The sequence below is a fragment of the Poecilia reticulata genome, chromosome 18 (assembly GCF_904066995.2).
Source record: "Poecilia reticulata chromosome 18, P_reticulata-male-v2, whole genome shotgun sequence".
NCBI lineage: Eukaryota > Metazoa > Chordata > Actinopteri > Cyprinodontiformes > Poeciliidae > Poecilia > Poecilia reticulata.
This window is the reverse complement of record NC_088847.1, coordinates 229,771-246,069: the sequence shown is the minus strand read 5'-3', so window position 1 is coordinate 246,069 and position 16,299 is coordinate 229,771. Positions and strand designations below refer to the sequence as shown.

The 16,299-nt window shown below is 39.9% G+C and overlaps 1 protein-coding gene across 25 annotated transcripts in view; it reads right to left on the bottom strand.

Annotated features, from left to right (window-relative positions):
* ank2b (ankyrin 2b, neuronal) overlaps positions 1-16,299 on the bottom strand; it is a 215,531-nt gene that overhangs the window by 19,884 nt on the left and 179,348 nt on the right. For 12 of the 25 annotated variants that reach the window (XM_081599462.1, XM_081599464.1, XM_017310416.2 and 9 more), the window contains 11 exons: positions 15,997-16,225; positions 15,390-15,515; positions 15,149-15,271; positions 12,987-13,019; positions 12,713-12,734; positions 6,479-11,053; positions 5,970-6,047; positions 5,705-5,836; positions 3,922-4,074; positions 3,553-3,784; positions 2,430-2,490 (listed from right to left, as the gene is read on the bottom strand). In XM_081599462.1, coding sequence (XP_081455588.1) covers positions 2,430-2,490; positions 3,553-3,784; positions 3,922-4,074; positions 5,705-5,836; positions 5,970-6,047; positions 6,479-11,053; positions 12,713-12,734; positions 12,987-13,019; positions 15,149-15,271; positions 15,390-15,515; positions 15,997-16,225 — 5,764 coding nt within the window. Of the gene's footprint in view, positions 1-2,429; positions 2,491-3,552; positions 3,785-3,921; positions 4,075-5,704; positions 5,837-5,969; positions 6,048-6,133; positions 11,054-12,712; positions 12,735-12,986; positions 13,020-15,148; positions 15,272-15,389; positions 15,516-15,996; positions 16,226-16,299 lie in introns of those variants that run through there. The other 13 variants (XM_081599459.1, XM_081599476.1, XM_081599475.1 and 10 more) reach the window with 9 other exon arrangements.

Sequence of the window (16,299 nt, the reverse complement as noted above, 5' to 3'; positions counted from 1 at the left end):
AAAGCTGAAAACTCTTCAAGTGTGTCTGAAGTTGATAGTAATGAGCATTTCAGATCCTCAGATGTAGGTTGTTGAGACAAAGATGGTAAGGATGCATCACCGAACATTTTCATTCTAACTGATGTAACACATTTAACATTCACATTTGATTTTTTTGCCTCTGAATAAACTGGAGATAGTTGTGTTTTACTGCCATCAGTTGACAGAAGCTTTGTTTTTTCCAGGGGTGGAGCAATGTTTTGGTCTGACTCTGTACCATCAGCTTGTAGCGACTCTGTTTGGGATGAATTTTGTTGTACTAGTCTGGCAGACCTTTCTTCCGTCTCTGTTCTTTCTGTTGTTTCAAATTTACCAAGACTTGATTCTCTTGGAATAACGACAGTTTGTGCAAATTCAAGTGCAAACTCTTTGTGAAGAATGTGGTCTGTTTCAGGATAAGTCAATAATCTAAAATCAGTCTCAGAGTCACAAGATTCAGGAGATAGTGGCCTATCCTCAAAACATGACAACAAAGGCATGGCTTTGTACTCAACAACTGACAATACAGATTCTGTTGAGAAAGCGTAATAATTTCCTAGAACTGCATGATGTGCAAAGGACATATACTGTGGTATCGGAGAATCTGGATACAGACACTCATCAACTGTGTCTGATTCAGGAGAATGTCTTCTAATATCCAACAGTGTGGACTGTGGTGACATCGGTCTGTATTCAGGCACTGAATCTGAAGAAATAGATATCTCCTCAACATTATGCAGAGAAATAACCCAGTCATCTTCATTTTCACATTGTAACTTTGTTAGTGATTGTTGATTTTTCTGTGCATCACATAACAATGATTTTAGTAGGTGATCATCAGTTTTGGAAGCCAAAGTTATATTTGTTGGTTTAATGGAGGAAGCTGTATACATCTCTGATAATTCTGCTGACACAGATTCATCTCCAGATGTAACAAGAGAAGGTGATAAAGCTTGGTCTTCATGATGAAACAGCACTGAAGACATTGAGGTGGTTTCTGTACCAGGGCCGGATAATCTGGAACTGTGGTCTCTACTAAGAAAAACTGGATCAGGCCAGTTTTCTGACTCTGATGAAGATGACATACCATCATACTGAAAAGGCTCACAAGGAGTTCGTCTAAAGTGTTGGACAGGAGAGTCTGGTGGAGATAATGAGGTAACCGTATGGAAACCATAATGATCAGGTTCAAAAAGCGAATATACTGTTTCAGAAATAATGGACTCAGGAGACGATGCTCTATCCTCCATGTTAAAAGTTAATAAATGCGGTGACATGGACTGCTCACCACTATGGACACCGACTGATGATACTGCACTTCCGATTGGTTTTCTGTTTGAAACCATTGGTCTTAATGGTCTTTCTTCCGCATCCGATGTTAAGAGCAAAAGAGTATGATTTGACCTTGGGGCTGCAGTCCCATCCTCTTCAAGTTCCCATGATAAGAGAGGTGGTGGAAGTGGGGATAAGGGCCTAAACTGTGGCACTGGAGAATTTGGGGAAAGTAAATTCAGCTCATTTACCGATGAGATGGACTCGGGTGAGGAGGCCCTGGACTCGTTTAGGAGTATTACAGTATGTGGAGAACACTCAGGTGAGCTTTGAAGGTCAGAAATTATTCCAGGCATTGATTCATACTCAGGCAGAGATGGTGCTCTGAGTGACTTTGCTTTTACTAAGCTATTTTCAACCCTGGATATGCCTGAAACAATATCTACTAAGTGAAAATGTTCTTTCTCTAATTCTATGCTACCCTTTGTGAGGCTATGAGTCGCCTGAACTTCATCTTTTCTGACTGCTTGAAGGGGTGAACTCTCAGCTATTACAGAGAGATCCCGAGCCTCTGAATCCATGGATTCAACACCATACCCATACAGGACTTTATAAAGTCGGGGTGACACTTCGTCCACACTTACTGTGGCCGTTTGCTTGGATCGTGTGCATTCTGTCCTGCCTGTGGGCAAAGCAAGCTGTTCACTCTTAGTTTGTTGTGTTGCTGATCCTTTTTCAGAAACCTCATCAGGTTTTGTGAGTTCCATAGAAAGTTTTCTGAAGTCCTGTTCATCTTGCTCATACTCAAACAAGCTGTCACCAAAATCAGTCATGGACAGCGGTCGGTCTTCACAAACACCTGTTCGTGAGCTGTTGAAAGTCTCTCTCAGAGCTGATGGGGATAGGTAATCTATGATGTCTCCTGTAAGAGTAGTTCGTAGACACTCCAAACTCCACTCCTCGGCCCCCTCTGCCCCTTCACTTTCAACAGCTCCTTCATCTTCACATGATTCAAAAGTGGATTTGGGAGGCGGAGTGATCTGGGCACACAACTTAGGCCCCCCTTTGTACACAGGGTCTATCAAGTGGGAACGGAGGTTGTAGGGAGAGGTGCGGTACAAAGTGAAGAAAGGACTTACTTGCTTGTAACTTCCAACATGTACCAGGTCTGTCACTTCTTCATATATACTTTGTGATGAGCTGCAAGAAAACAAAAATGTCATAGTTGTTCATGCAGTGAGATTAGAAAAACCCAAAAGGAATCTGTAGACATACATCATGCATATTAAAGATAAACATAAATTTCTTCTGGATGTCAAAACTGGTCACATGCCTTTCATATACCTCAGTGATGAGCCTTGGTCAAAAAACAGAAAAGATAATTGTCATTATTTGTATGCAGCTTTTGAATGTTTTTTGTTCTTAAGGGAAAATGTTATGATCCTACTGGGTCATAGTTTCAGAAATGGGAACTTGAGTTTGTAACTTAGTGTTTTCACACCTAATAGTCCGGTAGACTATTAGGTGTGACTACTAACAGCACTGATGCCTCTGCGCGTTCCCTCATGCTGTCGCTGCTTGATTTCTGAAGTTTACCTCAGCGCAGAAATCTGAAAAACCTATAAAGCTCAGGCAACCAAAACAGTTTCTGTGGCGCTTTTGAAAAACTCAACAGACATGAAATGAAAGAGCTACTGAAGCCACATAAAATAAACCTCCCATGGATACAGAGACGCTGTGGCTTCGCAGTGCAGCAGATTTAGCTCATCATGCAGGGCCAATCCAAGGTTGAATGAGGCTTTGCGCAGAATATGATTTAGGGGCCCCATCAGCACCTCTAAAAGCATTTCACCATGGATTTAGATAAATATGTGACATGGGCTTTGTTTAATTGGCCAACCTTAAAGGCAATCAGTGATAATTGTATTTTACTGAGATGTATCTGTGAACAAATAGACTTCAAACTTAATGGTCAAACTCACAGCATCAGGTTGTAACTATGGTAACAAAATCTAACTATGAAGATTGTTCTTTGAACTTTTACAAAGTAAACTTGCCCGCTAGTTAAAATAAAAAATTTAAATGTTAAACAATTAAAAAATTATTTATGTATGCTGAAACCATTAAATCTAATTTAGCAGCATTCATATTTTCAATTAACAAATGTTACACATCTATAAATGTGGTCTATGTTAAAGTATTAGCAGTTATGGGGCCTCTGAAGGCCTTGCACTTTTGTTAATTCACAAAATTTCAACTTACTTTGTTTCCAACTCTCTTTGTAGTTTTTCTCTCTGGGCTTTTCTCATGAATTCTGTAGCCACAGGACCTGCCTCAAATCGTCCAGATGTTTCATGAAGTGATGATAAACTAGTAGATAGCTCCTCTGCTGGTACCACAGGAACTTCTTGAACTAAAACTGGGCTTCTGCCAGCAGCTTCTTTACATCTGCATGACCTTGGACTGTCAATATCGTCATGAATGGCGCCAAAACCTGTTGGAGCATTTGGGTGAGGATGAAACACAAAAGTCTGTTTGTTTAAATATTAAAAAGCTCCACAACCAGTTTTATAATATCGAAATCACTAGTCTGTATGAAATAAAGAAAAAAATTATGGCAACTTTTCACACCTTCGCTGTGGTCCAGCATGAGAGTTTGTTCAATCTCTGCGTAGGTATGTGAAGATGTCTCCTCTTCAGCAGATTTGTTTATCTTGGTTTCAATAAGATGAACAATGTCCATCCGGTTGATCTTTGTCAACCTCTTTATAAGTGTTGATTCTGCTGAAACACCAAAAAAAGACAATTCAAAAATAAAAAGAAGAAATTTGGATCTTTCCTATTCAGTTGAAACAAGATATTTACACCTACTGTGTAAAACTACACAGAACTATTTTCCTCAGTTTGACATTCAATCAGAAACTGATTTTTCTGTTTCAGATCAGTTACAATTAGCAAAATAATTTGTACTTGCCACATGCCAAAACAGTGAGAGATAATTATTGGAATTAAAATAGAAGTCAAAAAAGTGTATACACTATGTACAGTGTATGTAGATGTGTTTGAACGTACAATTGTTTACAAAAGCTTGAAGAAAACTACGGCTAATAAGATGGTTTCAAACATTACTGTTATGATTCTGGCCCGTCTGCCTTCTCTGTTTTCCTCCTCAGCTCTCCTTCCCTACAATTAAGCTAATCTTCTTCTTGGTTTTAATGGCGGGTGACGTCCAACAAGATGCATTATCGCCATCTACTGTGCTTGAGTGTGGGCCAGAGTATTTTCCTTTTTTAACCTAGCCTAAATTCTCATACACAATATTGTTTCCTTTAAAAATTTAATAACTGCTTTTTGCAATCAAACTCATCTGATCCACCTGCATGCTGCTGTGCTGCAGTGTAATCAGGCTCATGTCATGCACCTGTTCCAGGTGGTTGCACAACTTAGCGTGGGTGGAACACGCTACGAGACTAGCACCACTAGTCTTTCACCCCTATACATTGTCCAGGGATTCCATCCACTGGTGTTCAGTTTAAGGCCAAAGTTCCCTCTGCTCATGCTGTTGCTATGAAGTGTCAACAAGTCTGTAGAAAAATCATGAACAAAATGTCGGGGGTGCAATCCAGGACCGCCAACCGCCACCGTGATTTTGGTGGGCTCCTGTTCTCCTGCATTCTCCATAAACTTTTCATTGCATCACTTTTGTATTTTGACTGAAATTTCAGGTCCTCAGTTTTGACTGTTAAAATTATACTTAAGGTTCAAAATGGTGCAAATTTAAAGGCCTGAAGATGCACCACGCTTCTCAGTGCAATGCTGCTAGGCAAAATAAACTTTCAGCCTAGTATATACATATACTGTACAAAAAGACACAACTGGATATTCTTTGAAGCTTGAGAGAGATTAATTCAGAATCAGTGGAAGCATGCAGTTGGATGTATTTAAGGCAACACCTCCAACACACTAACCCCTTGTGTGATATGGAAAGTAGTCCAGATATCAGGAAGAATACTGTGGATCTCTTAAAGTCTGGTGCATCTTTCAGTCCGATTTCAAGAAACCTCAAGAGCAGTCCAAATTTACAGTATCTGTTGAATTACATTATTGCACTTCATGAAATAGATGGTATCATTAAGAAACCTTTTAAGATATTGGGGAAGTTTAAGCTTGAAGTCAGCATTTCAAAGGCCAGGAGGAATGGGCTAGATTTCCGGCTATTCAGTTATGAGCAAAAATGACAGGGCATCCAAAACATTTGGCCCAATTCATACCACTTAAAAAGTTAATTCTACCAAAGACTAAGTAACTATATGTAAATTTTAGGGTTAGGGCTAGAATTTTAGCAAACAAAACAATGACAAAGTGCCTTTTTATACAGTTCATCTGGTTTCAGCTCAGTGTTGGAAATATTGACCTGAGGCACTGTTTCCTTCTGTCACGGTCCAAAGGTTCAGAAGGGCATGGCTTTGGTCTTGCAGAGAGTTTGGGTTTTCGGTTCTTATCATGTTGATTTTCTCCTCACTGAAGTCCAATTCTCGTGCTAACTCTGTTGGCAGGGAAGAAGATAAGTTAAATTCAATCTGTGGTTCCAAGAACAAAACATCCAGATTTTCTTTTAATAAGAAAGAATACACATTTTGAAAGTTTTAGCTTGACGTGTGCTATATAGTGTGACTCACCCGTCCAACTGAAGCCCAGGTGATCAGCTATAATGGCCAACCGTTGCTCATTTCTTTCTGCTTCATCCTGTGGATCTACTGCAAACACCACCAGACATTCATGAACGGTCAAAGTCACAAGATAAATTACATTAACAAACATGATCTAAAAAGGGTTCGCTGGCTTTCTTTTTTTAATTCCAGTTACCAGTTTGGCTTCCTAAGTGCTTTATAGAAATCCTTTTTTTTTTTTTTCCAAAAATGAACTTAATGTTTGTTTCCAATTTTCTAACAAGTCAAATATTTTTCAGTGGTTTTATAAAGTCTTTAGATCAGTCTTGAGATCTTCAAAATACATAGAAGGAAAGAGAGATGGCAATACATAGACAATAGATCTCCAGTAACACAGCAACAAGGGATCTTCAGCTACAACGGGACAAAACTACAAGAGACAGAGAGGCAGCACCTTTACAGCTAGAGCACTAATGAGGTAGAAGAGATAGAGAATAGCCCCTGTAACTGGGGGATACCTTGACTTTGGACTTTATCATCTGGAATTCGCTGCATCTGTGTCTCAACAGGGTCGTCCCACAGTGGTCTAATGGGAAAGACGTCTCCTGAAGGTGGGAACCGCAGATCTGGGAAGGGTTCTCTTTCAATAATGGATGGATCAATAAGACTGCTCTCGTCATCTGAGAGTCCAGTCACAGCTTCTTCATCTTTATCTGTCTCAGCCTGTGCCAACCTTGCCACAACTTTTGCTGCTTCATCACTGATCTCTTCAAAGAACTCAATAGACTGTTTCTGTAGTTTGCTTTTTGGTTTAGTGGGTGTTGTTGAATGAGATGAATGAGTAGTTTTGCCACGGACTGGCAACCTGGACTGAAAACCTTTAGATCTTGCAGACTCAACGATCGCGGGACAATCCTGCTCCTTTTTAATAGGTGATCTGGTAGACTCCACCTCACAGAAGCTTTTGGCTTTAGAAGATTGTGTCTTAGTTTTAAAATCCACAGAAGGACCTGCATCTGTCTCAGATTTTCTCCTAGTACCCTTTTTTACAGGAACTTTAATCTTTTTCTCTTGAGCGGATTCCACACGTTTGGCATGAGAATCAGGTTTGGCAGAGCTAGCCTTGATAGGTATCCTGGATTTAGAGTCTAAAGTAAAGTAGGTCTCTTTTTTAACAGCTGTTGGGGGGGGTGATACATGAGAGGGTGAGGAAATTATAGGCTTTGCTCGACTCTGTGGAACAGACCTAGCTTGTGCTTTGGCTGTGCTTTGTATCTTCTTACCATTTTGGGAAGCACCTTTAAGTGGCTGCTTGCCTGTTATTTTGTGGGCTTCTACCACTGACTTTGTTTCTTCAGGGGAGGAATCAGAGGACTCTTGGCCTTGCTCAGAGTAAACCGATCTAGTTACAGTAGTTTCTGCAGTTTGTACATTTGTTATTGGTTGTTCAGTTGTTTCTAAATCTATTGATCCTTCACTTATGTTGTTTTCTGTTTTAGTCTCAAGAGGTTCAGGGCATACCAGATCTTTCTTTGAAGTTTTGGTAGAAGCTGAAATGCCCATTTTAGGGATTTTAGACTTAGACGTATCAGCTTTACAGCCTAACTGATCTTCCTCAGATGGGGACTGAAGCTGTGAATCAGTAATATCTTTTAATATTACATCTTCCCCAATTTTAAGCTCCAGTGTTAAATTGAGACCTACTGCTGATTCTCCAGCCGATCTATTTTCTTGCCTGGGCTCATTTACGGTAGGCTCCTCTAAAAACTGGTCACCTATCTGAAAAAAAGCAAAGCCACCCCCCTCCTCCTCATAGCTTCTCTTAGTCATATCAATCGCACCACTCCGTGTCATTTCAAAGAGCTTCCCTTCCTGGAAAAGAAAAGGGTTGGGTTCACTGGTAGGAGTGCTCTCTTCTGTTGGTGTTCTACCAGGTGTGGTGTCTGGAGTTGCTTGCACAGACTGACGATCCATCACTAGATTCAGGATCTTCTGTTCTTCGTCTTTTACACGTGCTGCAAAAGTGACATCATCTTCTCGCATGGCAGACCATGACTCAGTCTCCACTCTTGCAGTTACTCCTTTTGATTCAGTTCTAGGAATATTTGATGCCTCATTCTCTTCTTCACCATCATTGTAGATAATGACCTCATATTTTGTTTGACTTGTAGCAACTTCAGGACAAAGCCCAGCTTTTGGTCCTCCGGCATGACCCCATCTATCCTCTTTCACCTCATCTGTTACATTGCAATTTGGTTTTTGCATACCTGTCTGTACCTTGCTAGCATCTAACATATGACCTCTATTATCTACATTATCACTTGACCTTTTCAAACTCTCCTGTTTTTGTTCATCTGTCCTGTTTTCAATACTTGAAGTTGCTGATGTTGTGCTACAAACATGGTTAACAGCTTCAGTGGACGATGGGACTTCTTCCCATGAAGTTTTCAGATTGGATTTTGAATGATGCTGGTCTGAGACAGAATGAGATCCCTCTGAAGTGACAGTGGCTGATGTATTCTTGACCTCTTTGCTCTGGGTTCCATCATGCACACCTGCTGAAAAAGGAGAGGGAGGTTGTACTTTAATATCTGGACCAATAAAATGAGCTACTTTTGAATCTTCTGTTTGTCTATTGAGTCGACATTCACTTTGCGAAAGCTTTTCACTGCTGGGCTTTAATGTTTCACAACTGTTATCCCCTGTCTTGTCATCTCCTGAGAAAAACAGATCTTTGCTAAACCTCCTGTTGCTCTTTGGGTCTTGTTCCATTTGATTAAATGTTTTTATTTTGGTAGCCATCTTAAACATTTCCTCCTCTGGAGTGATTTTTTTCTTAGCTTCATAGTTGTATGTTGCATCATCCTCTGCCGGGTCTTCAGGGATAGCAGCCGGTTTCAATGAAATGCACAGGAATGCATTATCAAGGAGTCTGGGGTTTACCTCATAACTTACCTCTTCAGAACTAGGTGTATCAGGGGAGAGGAGACTCTTACCCGAACTTGTCATCTGAGATGTCTGCTCAAAACTGTCATCATCAGCACTAGGTTCAGGGTCTCCAAGCAGCCTACCATGAAAAGCATCTTGGGGGAGGTCTTTGGTCTTAGAGGGTGATGTGTGGTTAGACAACTTATTAGCATTGCGTACTGATGGGAACGATGGGTGGCTTTTTTGCTGTACAGGACTGCTCTCCAGGGAATCACGAGGGGATGATTCTGTGGTTGGACTGGGCTCAATAGAGTCTGGGGATTTATGGGAAGAATTTTCTTCAATCAGAGGGCTACCCTCTAAAGAGTCTCTGTGGCTTATTGTCAAAGAGTCATCAGCTAATGGACTGAGGGCATCCGATTCTTGCTTTAAAGGTAGGTCAAAGCTTTCATCATACTTACATGGGGATCTAGAGACTCGAGAACCAACTAATGGCAATGCTATCTCATCATCAGGGCTATCATCATCACTGAGAAATGTTTCTACAGTTTCTGAAACTCTCTTAATAAGGTTTTGAGGTCTAGCTGGCTTAGATTCAGCCCTCCTAACAGACATTGACTCACTTGTTGTGTGGTCATCTGCAGCCTCGCTGGAAGAGACATGGAGTGTCAATTCTGTAGATACCTGGTCACCAGAAGTCCCTACACCAGAGTCTCCAGACTTGTCCTTGTCTGTAAAGTCTTTAACTTTTGTGGAAGTTGATGACAATGTTGTAGTTGACTGTAGTCCAGACAGACTCTCAGGGCTTGTGCCTGAACTGGTCAGTCCCTCATGTTTGTAACTGTCCTCTGAGTTAAGGTGATCTCCAGAACTGCCACTTAGTGATTTAGCCACACCCTCATGTTTACAGTTGTCAGAGCTATTGTCAACGGCACCATTTCCAAAGTCTAGTGTTTCAGATGGTTCTGAGTGAGTGCTAGATTTGATTTCTTTATATTTTTCCTGCAAAGTGGTCTGTTTTCTGGCATTTTTGGGATCCAACAATACTTCTTGACCTTGTGAGGCATGTGAGGTCATTGCTTTTGTCATAGATTTTGATTGCACAGAATGATATGGTGTGGCTTTTTCTGATCTTGATGTAGCTGTTTTAACCTCAAATAACCCAGACTTTCTCTTTGAGGGATCCTGTCCTGTCTGAAATGCTTGCATCAGTTCTTTAACTGACATTGTTTCCTCAAGCTTTTCTGATTCAGCTTTTGGGGATTTAGAAAGTTTGGATTTAGATGATTCTTTGGCTTTTGGTGATGATTTACTTATAACAGGCAAATGGGAGAGTTTGCTTCCAGTGGCTTTTTGGCTCTTTTGCTCAGCCTCAACTTTTTGTTGTAAGGCTTTGACTTTGTCCTTTATTGACCCTATAGGGGTTTCTTCAATAACTGGGGACACAGGTGATGCAGAAGTGGGAGCTGTTGGTACGCTAAGAAGAGCTCCTGCTTCTGTTGAGCCCTCTGCCTGCTCCTGATCTTTCCCCTTCCTTCTAACTGGTTTTTTAACATCACCAGTTATGCTTCTTTCATGGGATTTGACTTGAGCTGACAGTTTTGCACTTTTCCGTAGTACAACATCAGTGAATTTTTCTTGGACACCTGTCTCTTTTTTAGTCTTTACTTTGGCACTCACTGGTGCATCCAGGAGGTATTCTTTAAGGTCACCACTGCTCTTGATGGCTTTTGGTCTAGGAGCCCCTCTCTTAGCCTTACTGTCACGCAAGATTGGCTCCTGAACTCCTAGGGCAGCCTTTTTTTTTGCCTCTTCTATTTCAGAGTCTGAGAGGAGTACCCACTCTTCAGCTATTCTAGTTGGGTTAGCTGCCTCCTCTCCCACCTCACCCTCATATGTTCCACTTCTCAGTATCTCACTGACTTTCTCAAGGTCCTCCTTGACTTTCTCCAGATCCTTTTCCATTATTTCTAAAGGTTCTCCAGAAACTTCCTCTGTCCCCTTCTCTGGACCACACCTTCCTAAGGAAGGGGATTTCTCTGCCGAGTCTGCGGTCAAGATGGCAGTCATTTTGATCAAATCCTGTTTCATCTCTGACACGTCGGACAGAAGATCTGGTTCTCGAATCAGCTCAGATTTCAGGATTGAAGTCTCCGTCTCTTCATCTTCCATTTGGAAGAAGAACAAGTAAGGAGTAAAGAAAAGCAAAAATTCAAATGAAAGGAGACAAACATTGGAGAAGGTGGTCAGGATAAGTTTGGAACAGGCTGCAGGGATCATAGGACATTTTATTCACAATGGGTTCTACAGTAGGTATCAGAGGAATTAGGCTTATACTTTCTCATGTTTCAGGAAATTATGAATGAGCTAATTCCAACAAAAACAAAATAAACATAAGAAACCAATGAGAAAGGATATGAGCAGGAAATAACTTGCTTAAGCTCTCACACCCACACTCACAAGACCAGACCATTAAGCAAAACAAAATATGCCAAGTATAAGGAAGAGCCTAGAAGTCAATATGTACAACATAACAATGGACAACACAAGACATAATGACGCGGAAGGATCTCAAGATTGCTCAGAAGTAGGAGATATGTCATATGATGATGGACAAAATGGCTTTTAAAAAAAGAAAACAATTGACTACTGAAGAAAGCCAGTGAAATGCTACTGATGACGATTTACCACGTCATTGTTCATTTATTTATAAAGCACTTTAAAAACAGCTATGACCTGCACTAATGTATTCTTAAAACATGCTTGATCCTTTAGGAATTTAAAAATCTGCAACAATGTTTAAAAGAATCACGAGAAAATACATTAATGAGTGACTTTAAAAAAAGACAAAAACCTAACTGAAGAAATGAGTTCTCAGTAATTTTATAGAAATAAACATTCATACACACACATAGAAACACACAAAGTAATGTTAGGCAAGTTATTTCCATGCAAAACAAAGGAAAGTGCTAAGGGTGAGGGCATGGAAGGGTGTGAATGGAGTGAACAAACAATTTTGCTTGTGGTTCGTTTAGAAAAACCCTCCATCTGTCGATATGTGCACATGCATGCAGCACTATAATTCCTGTGCATTAAGTATGCTTCACGTGTAACACGAGTCATGGTTTGAGCTTTAACTATACTAAATACTTAAATGTTTTAGTGTTGGATGGCAAGGCTTGGGAGGTGGTAAGGTGGAGAACTGCTGCTTGATTTACTACAATACCAGAAGCTACAGCAAGCACTACATTAAAAGCATAAATTGTTTTTGGGAGAGTTTTAGCTATCTATATTGAACTTATTAAAACAATTATACAAAACAAGATGCAAGTGGACCCTTCTTCTAATTTACAAATGCTGCAGAGGGAATATTTTGCTTGACCTGCATAAGAACAAGTACCATCACAAATACGTTTTTATCTTCTTTCTGGTCAAAATTGTCCTTTAAATGAACAATTTTGAACCCTGAAGGTTAAATTGTTAAACTAATGACAATCGTAAAGGTGAAACTAGGAGAAAAGGCAAGAGAAGTAGCCAGGAGAAACAGAACAACAACATGGGGATGAGTGGAGAAAGGCTTTGAATTGGAGTGAAGAATTGATGAAGAGTTCATAAAGGCTTGAATTATGAGGAAATAGTCGAGAGCAGGTTGGATGTGTTGATGTATGTTTTTAGCTATTTTTATGTACATTGGACATATTCCTCACACCATTGCTTTTGTTAGAATAATGAGATTAAATTAGACATTACACATCAATAAGTCTAAAGCGTCTTTTGTGTCCAGACTTTCATTAAGAATAGAATAAATGAAAGGAATAGCTTACATTTTTCAAAGGTTCTGCCGGTCTGAAAGAGAACACAGAATGGCGTACAGTTAGTTTGCTTAGATGACCATGGCTGTGTAAAAGGCACCAACACAACTACTTAGTAAAAACTACACTCAACAGATACTGTACATCACATTCATTAATGTATCTTAAAGAAATTCTAATCTTATCAACTATGTCACAAACAAGGTAGGACATTGCAAAACCCCAATTATTGGAACGGAAGATCAGCTGGGAAGAAAAGGGAAGAGGAAGCAGTGGCTGCTTTTACCTGTTCCTCATGCTCTTGGTCTGAATCTGAGTCCTTATGAGAGCAAAAAGTAGCAGGAAGCAGAAGGGAGTGCAGATATAAACACAGGAACAGTAAAAACAGGTGGAAATGCTCAATGTAGTAACAAACAGCCCATCACATCTGTCAAACTTCAACTGACAGACATGGATAAAAACACTGATCATGTCTAGTTCAAAGTCTGGACTCTGAGCTAGACATGATCTAGTGAACTACAAACACACCATCACTTTCACAACCCTCTGTCTTCATACCTGGAGACGGCGTTGCCTGGTGCAACAGTCATATAATAATGCTGCCAATGATTGTTTGCCACTTGGTATGTTCAAATTGACAAATAGTGTCATACAAACCATTTACCCCTTACATATTCTTCTGCTTTGGCATATTTTAAAAATTACACTTAAATGTTTTTATATCAAACACAAAAAGCAGGTTTTAAATTATGATTACATTTTTTAAGGGGAAAAAAGGCCAATCCAAAACTTTCCTTTTGTTTATTGATGCCATTCAGAAGGGGACCTGCTGGTTTGGTTTGGATCATTGTTCTGCTGCATAATTCAAGTTTGATTAAGCTAAAGGTCTTAAGTTGTTTGTTGGACATTCTCTTTTCCTCAAGCAACAAAGCAATCGCACCACCACCACCGTGTTTGACTGTCAGTTTGATGGTCTGCTTTTGAAATCCTGTGTTAGTTTTAGGTCAGGAAAGAGTCTGCTGTGCCCCCCTGGACTGGAAGCTGTTGTTTTTATTTTTACCTCAGAGGGGCCAACTTTCTGTTATTCCTATCTCATTTTGATACAGCAGGGGTTCCCACACTTCCCGGGGAACCTGGGAACATTCCCCACACATTTTTCAGCTGTAACATCTGTTTAATACATGTCATAAGTTTTTCTGAGTCGCCTTTAAATGGAATATGACCCCTAAGATGCTCGGTCCGGTTTTACAGCTGAGCGGCAGCGATGGAGACCTGCTGCTGCTGCGCAGAAATGGATGTGTGTTAGAATCATGGCAGAAAAAGCAAAGAACTTTGCACAGTTTTTTTCACACACTAACCGAACTAATGCTTCTGAATGCAGATAATGTTAGCTTGTTAAAAATAGACCACTAATTTTGCTGTTAAGTTCAAAAGCAGGTAGAACTGGTTACATTAACGTGAGTAACTTCTTGGTATTTATGAGTAGTTTTACTGCACTGTACTTTTTTTCTTTTACTTGAGAAATATTATTATTGCTGCTCTTAAGTAGATTGATTTTGTATATAGAGAAATAAACTTCAGAGATTGGAAACATTAGATTTGTGCAACATATAAGCTAATGTTTATGAAAATTTGAGCATAGTTACTCAACATTCTATACATGTCACTGTTTACATCCTTATTGTTTATGTTATATTAATAAACATGACAATTTTATTTGAAAGGTTACATAAAGGTTTGTTCATGTATTTATATTAAAGTAAAGGCTCGTTTGTTTGCCCCCCCCCAAAACAAGCCAATGCCCCCCAGCTATCTTCCTCCGGAGCCTCAGTCCGTCTATCCAGCCTCACTTTCTTGTTGTGACAAGACATGTTGACATTATCAATGCTTCTCTGTGGCCTCCTAGATGAGCCAATGTTATTTTGGAGTAACTTTGGTTGGCTGGCCCCCCACTGTGCCACTCTGTTGCATGCATTTTGTATATGTGGATAATGATTCCCATTTTTACTCCCTTTTGGGCTGATAGATGTCATTGGTTCCCATGTGTTGGCATTTCACATGTTTTAGCTGACGTCATGCAGGTTCTGCTGATTCTACAGGGCAGATATGAATCAGAGCAGGATGTGGTAAGTGAAAGTGAAATCTGGTCATTTACAGATAATTGATTATTTATAATTTATTGATTATCTAACCAAAGGTTTATGTTTTTACAAAGGACCAGGTTGATATGGATAGCATTTTTCTGTTATACATTTATTCAGGTCATCATTGTCATTTGTGTTTTCATACCACTGTTGAACATCAAATAATAATGTAACCTTTGCCATATTATCAGCAAAAATTGCCACAAAGTCCAACATTATTAAAAGCTAAACATGTGTTAAAACTGGCTCATTGGATGCCAGTTTTAACACAGGAATGCATAAATGGAGAATAGATATTTCTTACTTTGCTATAAGATGGAAGCGTGATGTTGAGGTTGCATATGGCATTTTGGTGAAGTGACCTGTAGTTCCTAGGTTCCTTCATGAATGACAGTCGACCACATGGCTCCTGGGTGTTGTCTCTGATCTACATAAGCAGGCAGATCACAGAACTGGCTTATGCTTTAATATGTATAAGACCATGTAAATGACATAAAAACAGCAGCTTTATGTTCTGGTGTAATGTAGTAAGGAACCATTCTTACTTTGATGAAGAGTGCTAGCCTGTTCTCCTTAAAGGCATAGAAGCTGAACAGATGATGTTGGCCACTTTTGGTGAGTGGAACCAGGTTTCCAAAACAGTCTGCATATATAGGTTTCCCTTCCAGTACCTGCCAAATTAGTCAGTAGAGTGTAAATAGCCACCAAATCATCACCTTCCTAAAATAAATGGCCTTTCTTTTTTTTTTTTGTGCCAAAAGTTGTTTTTTTGCACCTGTTATCCTTTGGCAGATCCAAAAATCATTTTTGACAAAAAAGCCATTATTATAGAAATTTGACAGGATACAGCTCTGTATTGTATTTGACTTATCTACTGCCTATTTGAAGGTGCCAATGATGACTTGTGGTGTTCACCATGGACCATGGATTAATTCCAGTCCTTCTTTCTTATAAACCCTCTCACAAGTCAATTTAAGTAAAAAGAAAAAAAATGTATTTGTTACTGGTGGTGCCGAGGCTCTAAAAAAGCATAGCAAATATGTAACAAAAACTAATTAAAGATATCTTGTCGGCTTTATTTTCTCAGTAGTCTGCAATGGCTTCCCACAGTATGAGGCTTTGGTAAATCCCAGGTCCAACCTTCCATCTCACCTCTACATCCCGGCTCCGAGCCACCTCAGTGAAGTTCTCCTGCTGTTCCAGTGTTTTATCAATCTTGTCATCAGTCATGCAAAAACAGCGCAACCGGGCCTCAATTGGGTCATGGGTCTTGGCAAAGATCACAAACTTGGCCATGTAGGGAACACAGATGATCTCTCGATACACTTGAGTGGAGAAGTTGACAGATTCCTGGACTTGTTGACAGTCTATCAGCCAGAACCTTGAAGTAAGAAGCAGCAGAAATCAACATGGTGGGAGCTCAAGCACCCAGAATTGAACAAATAATTTGTCACA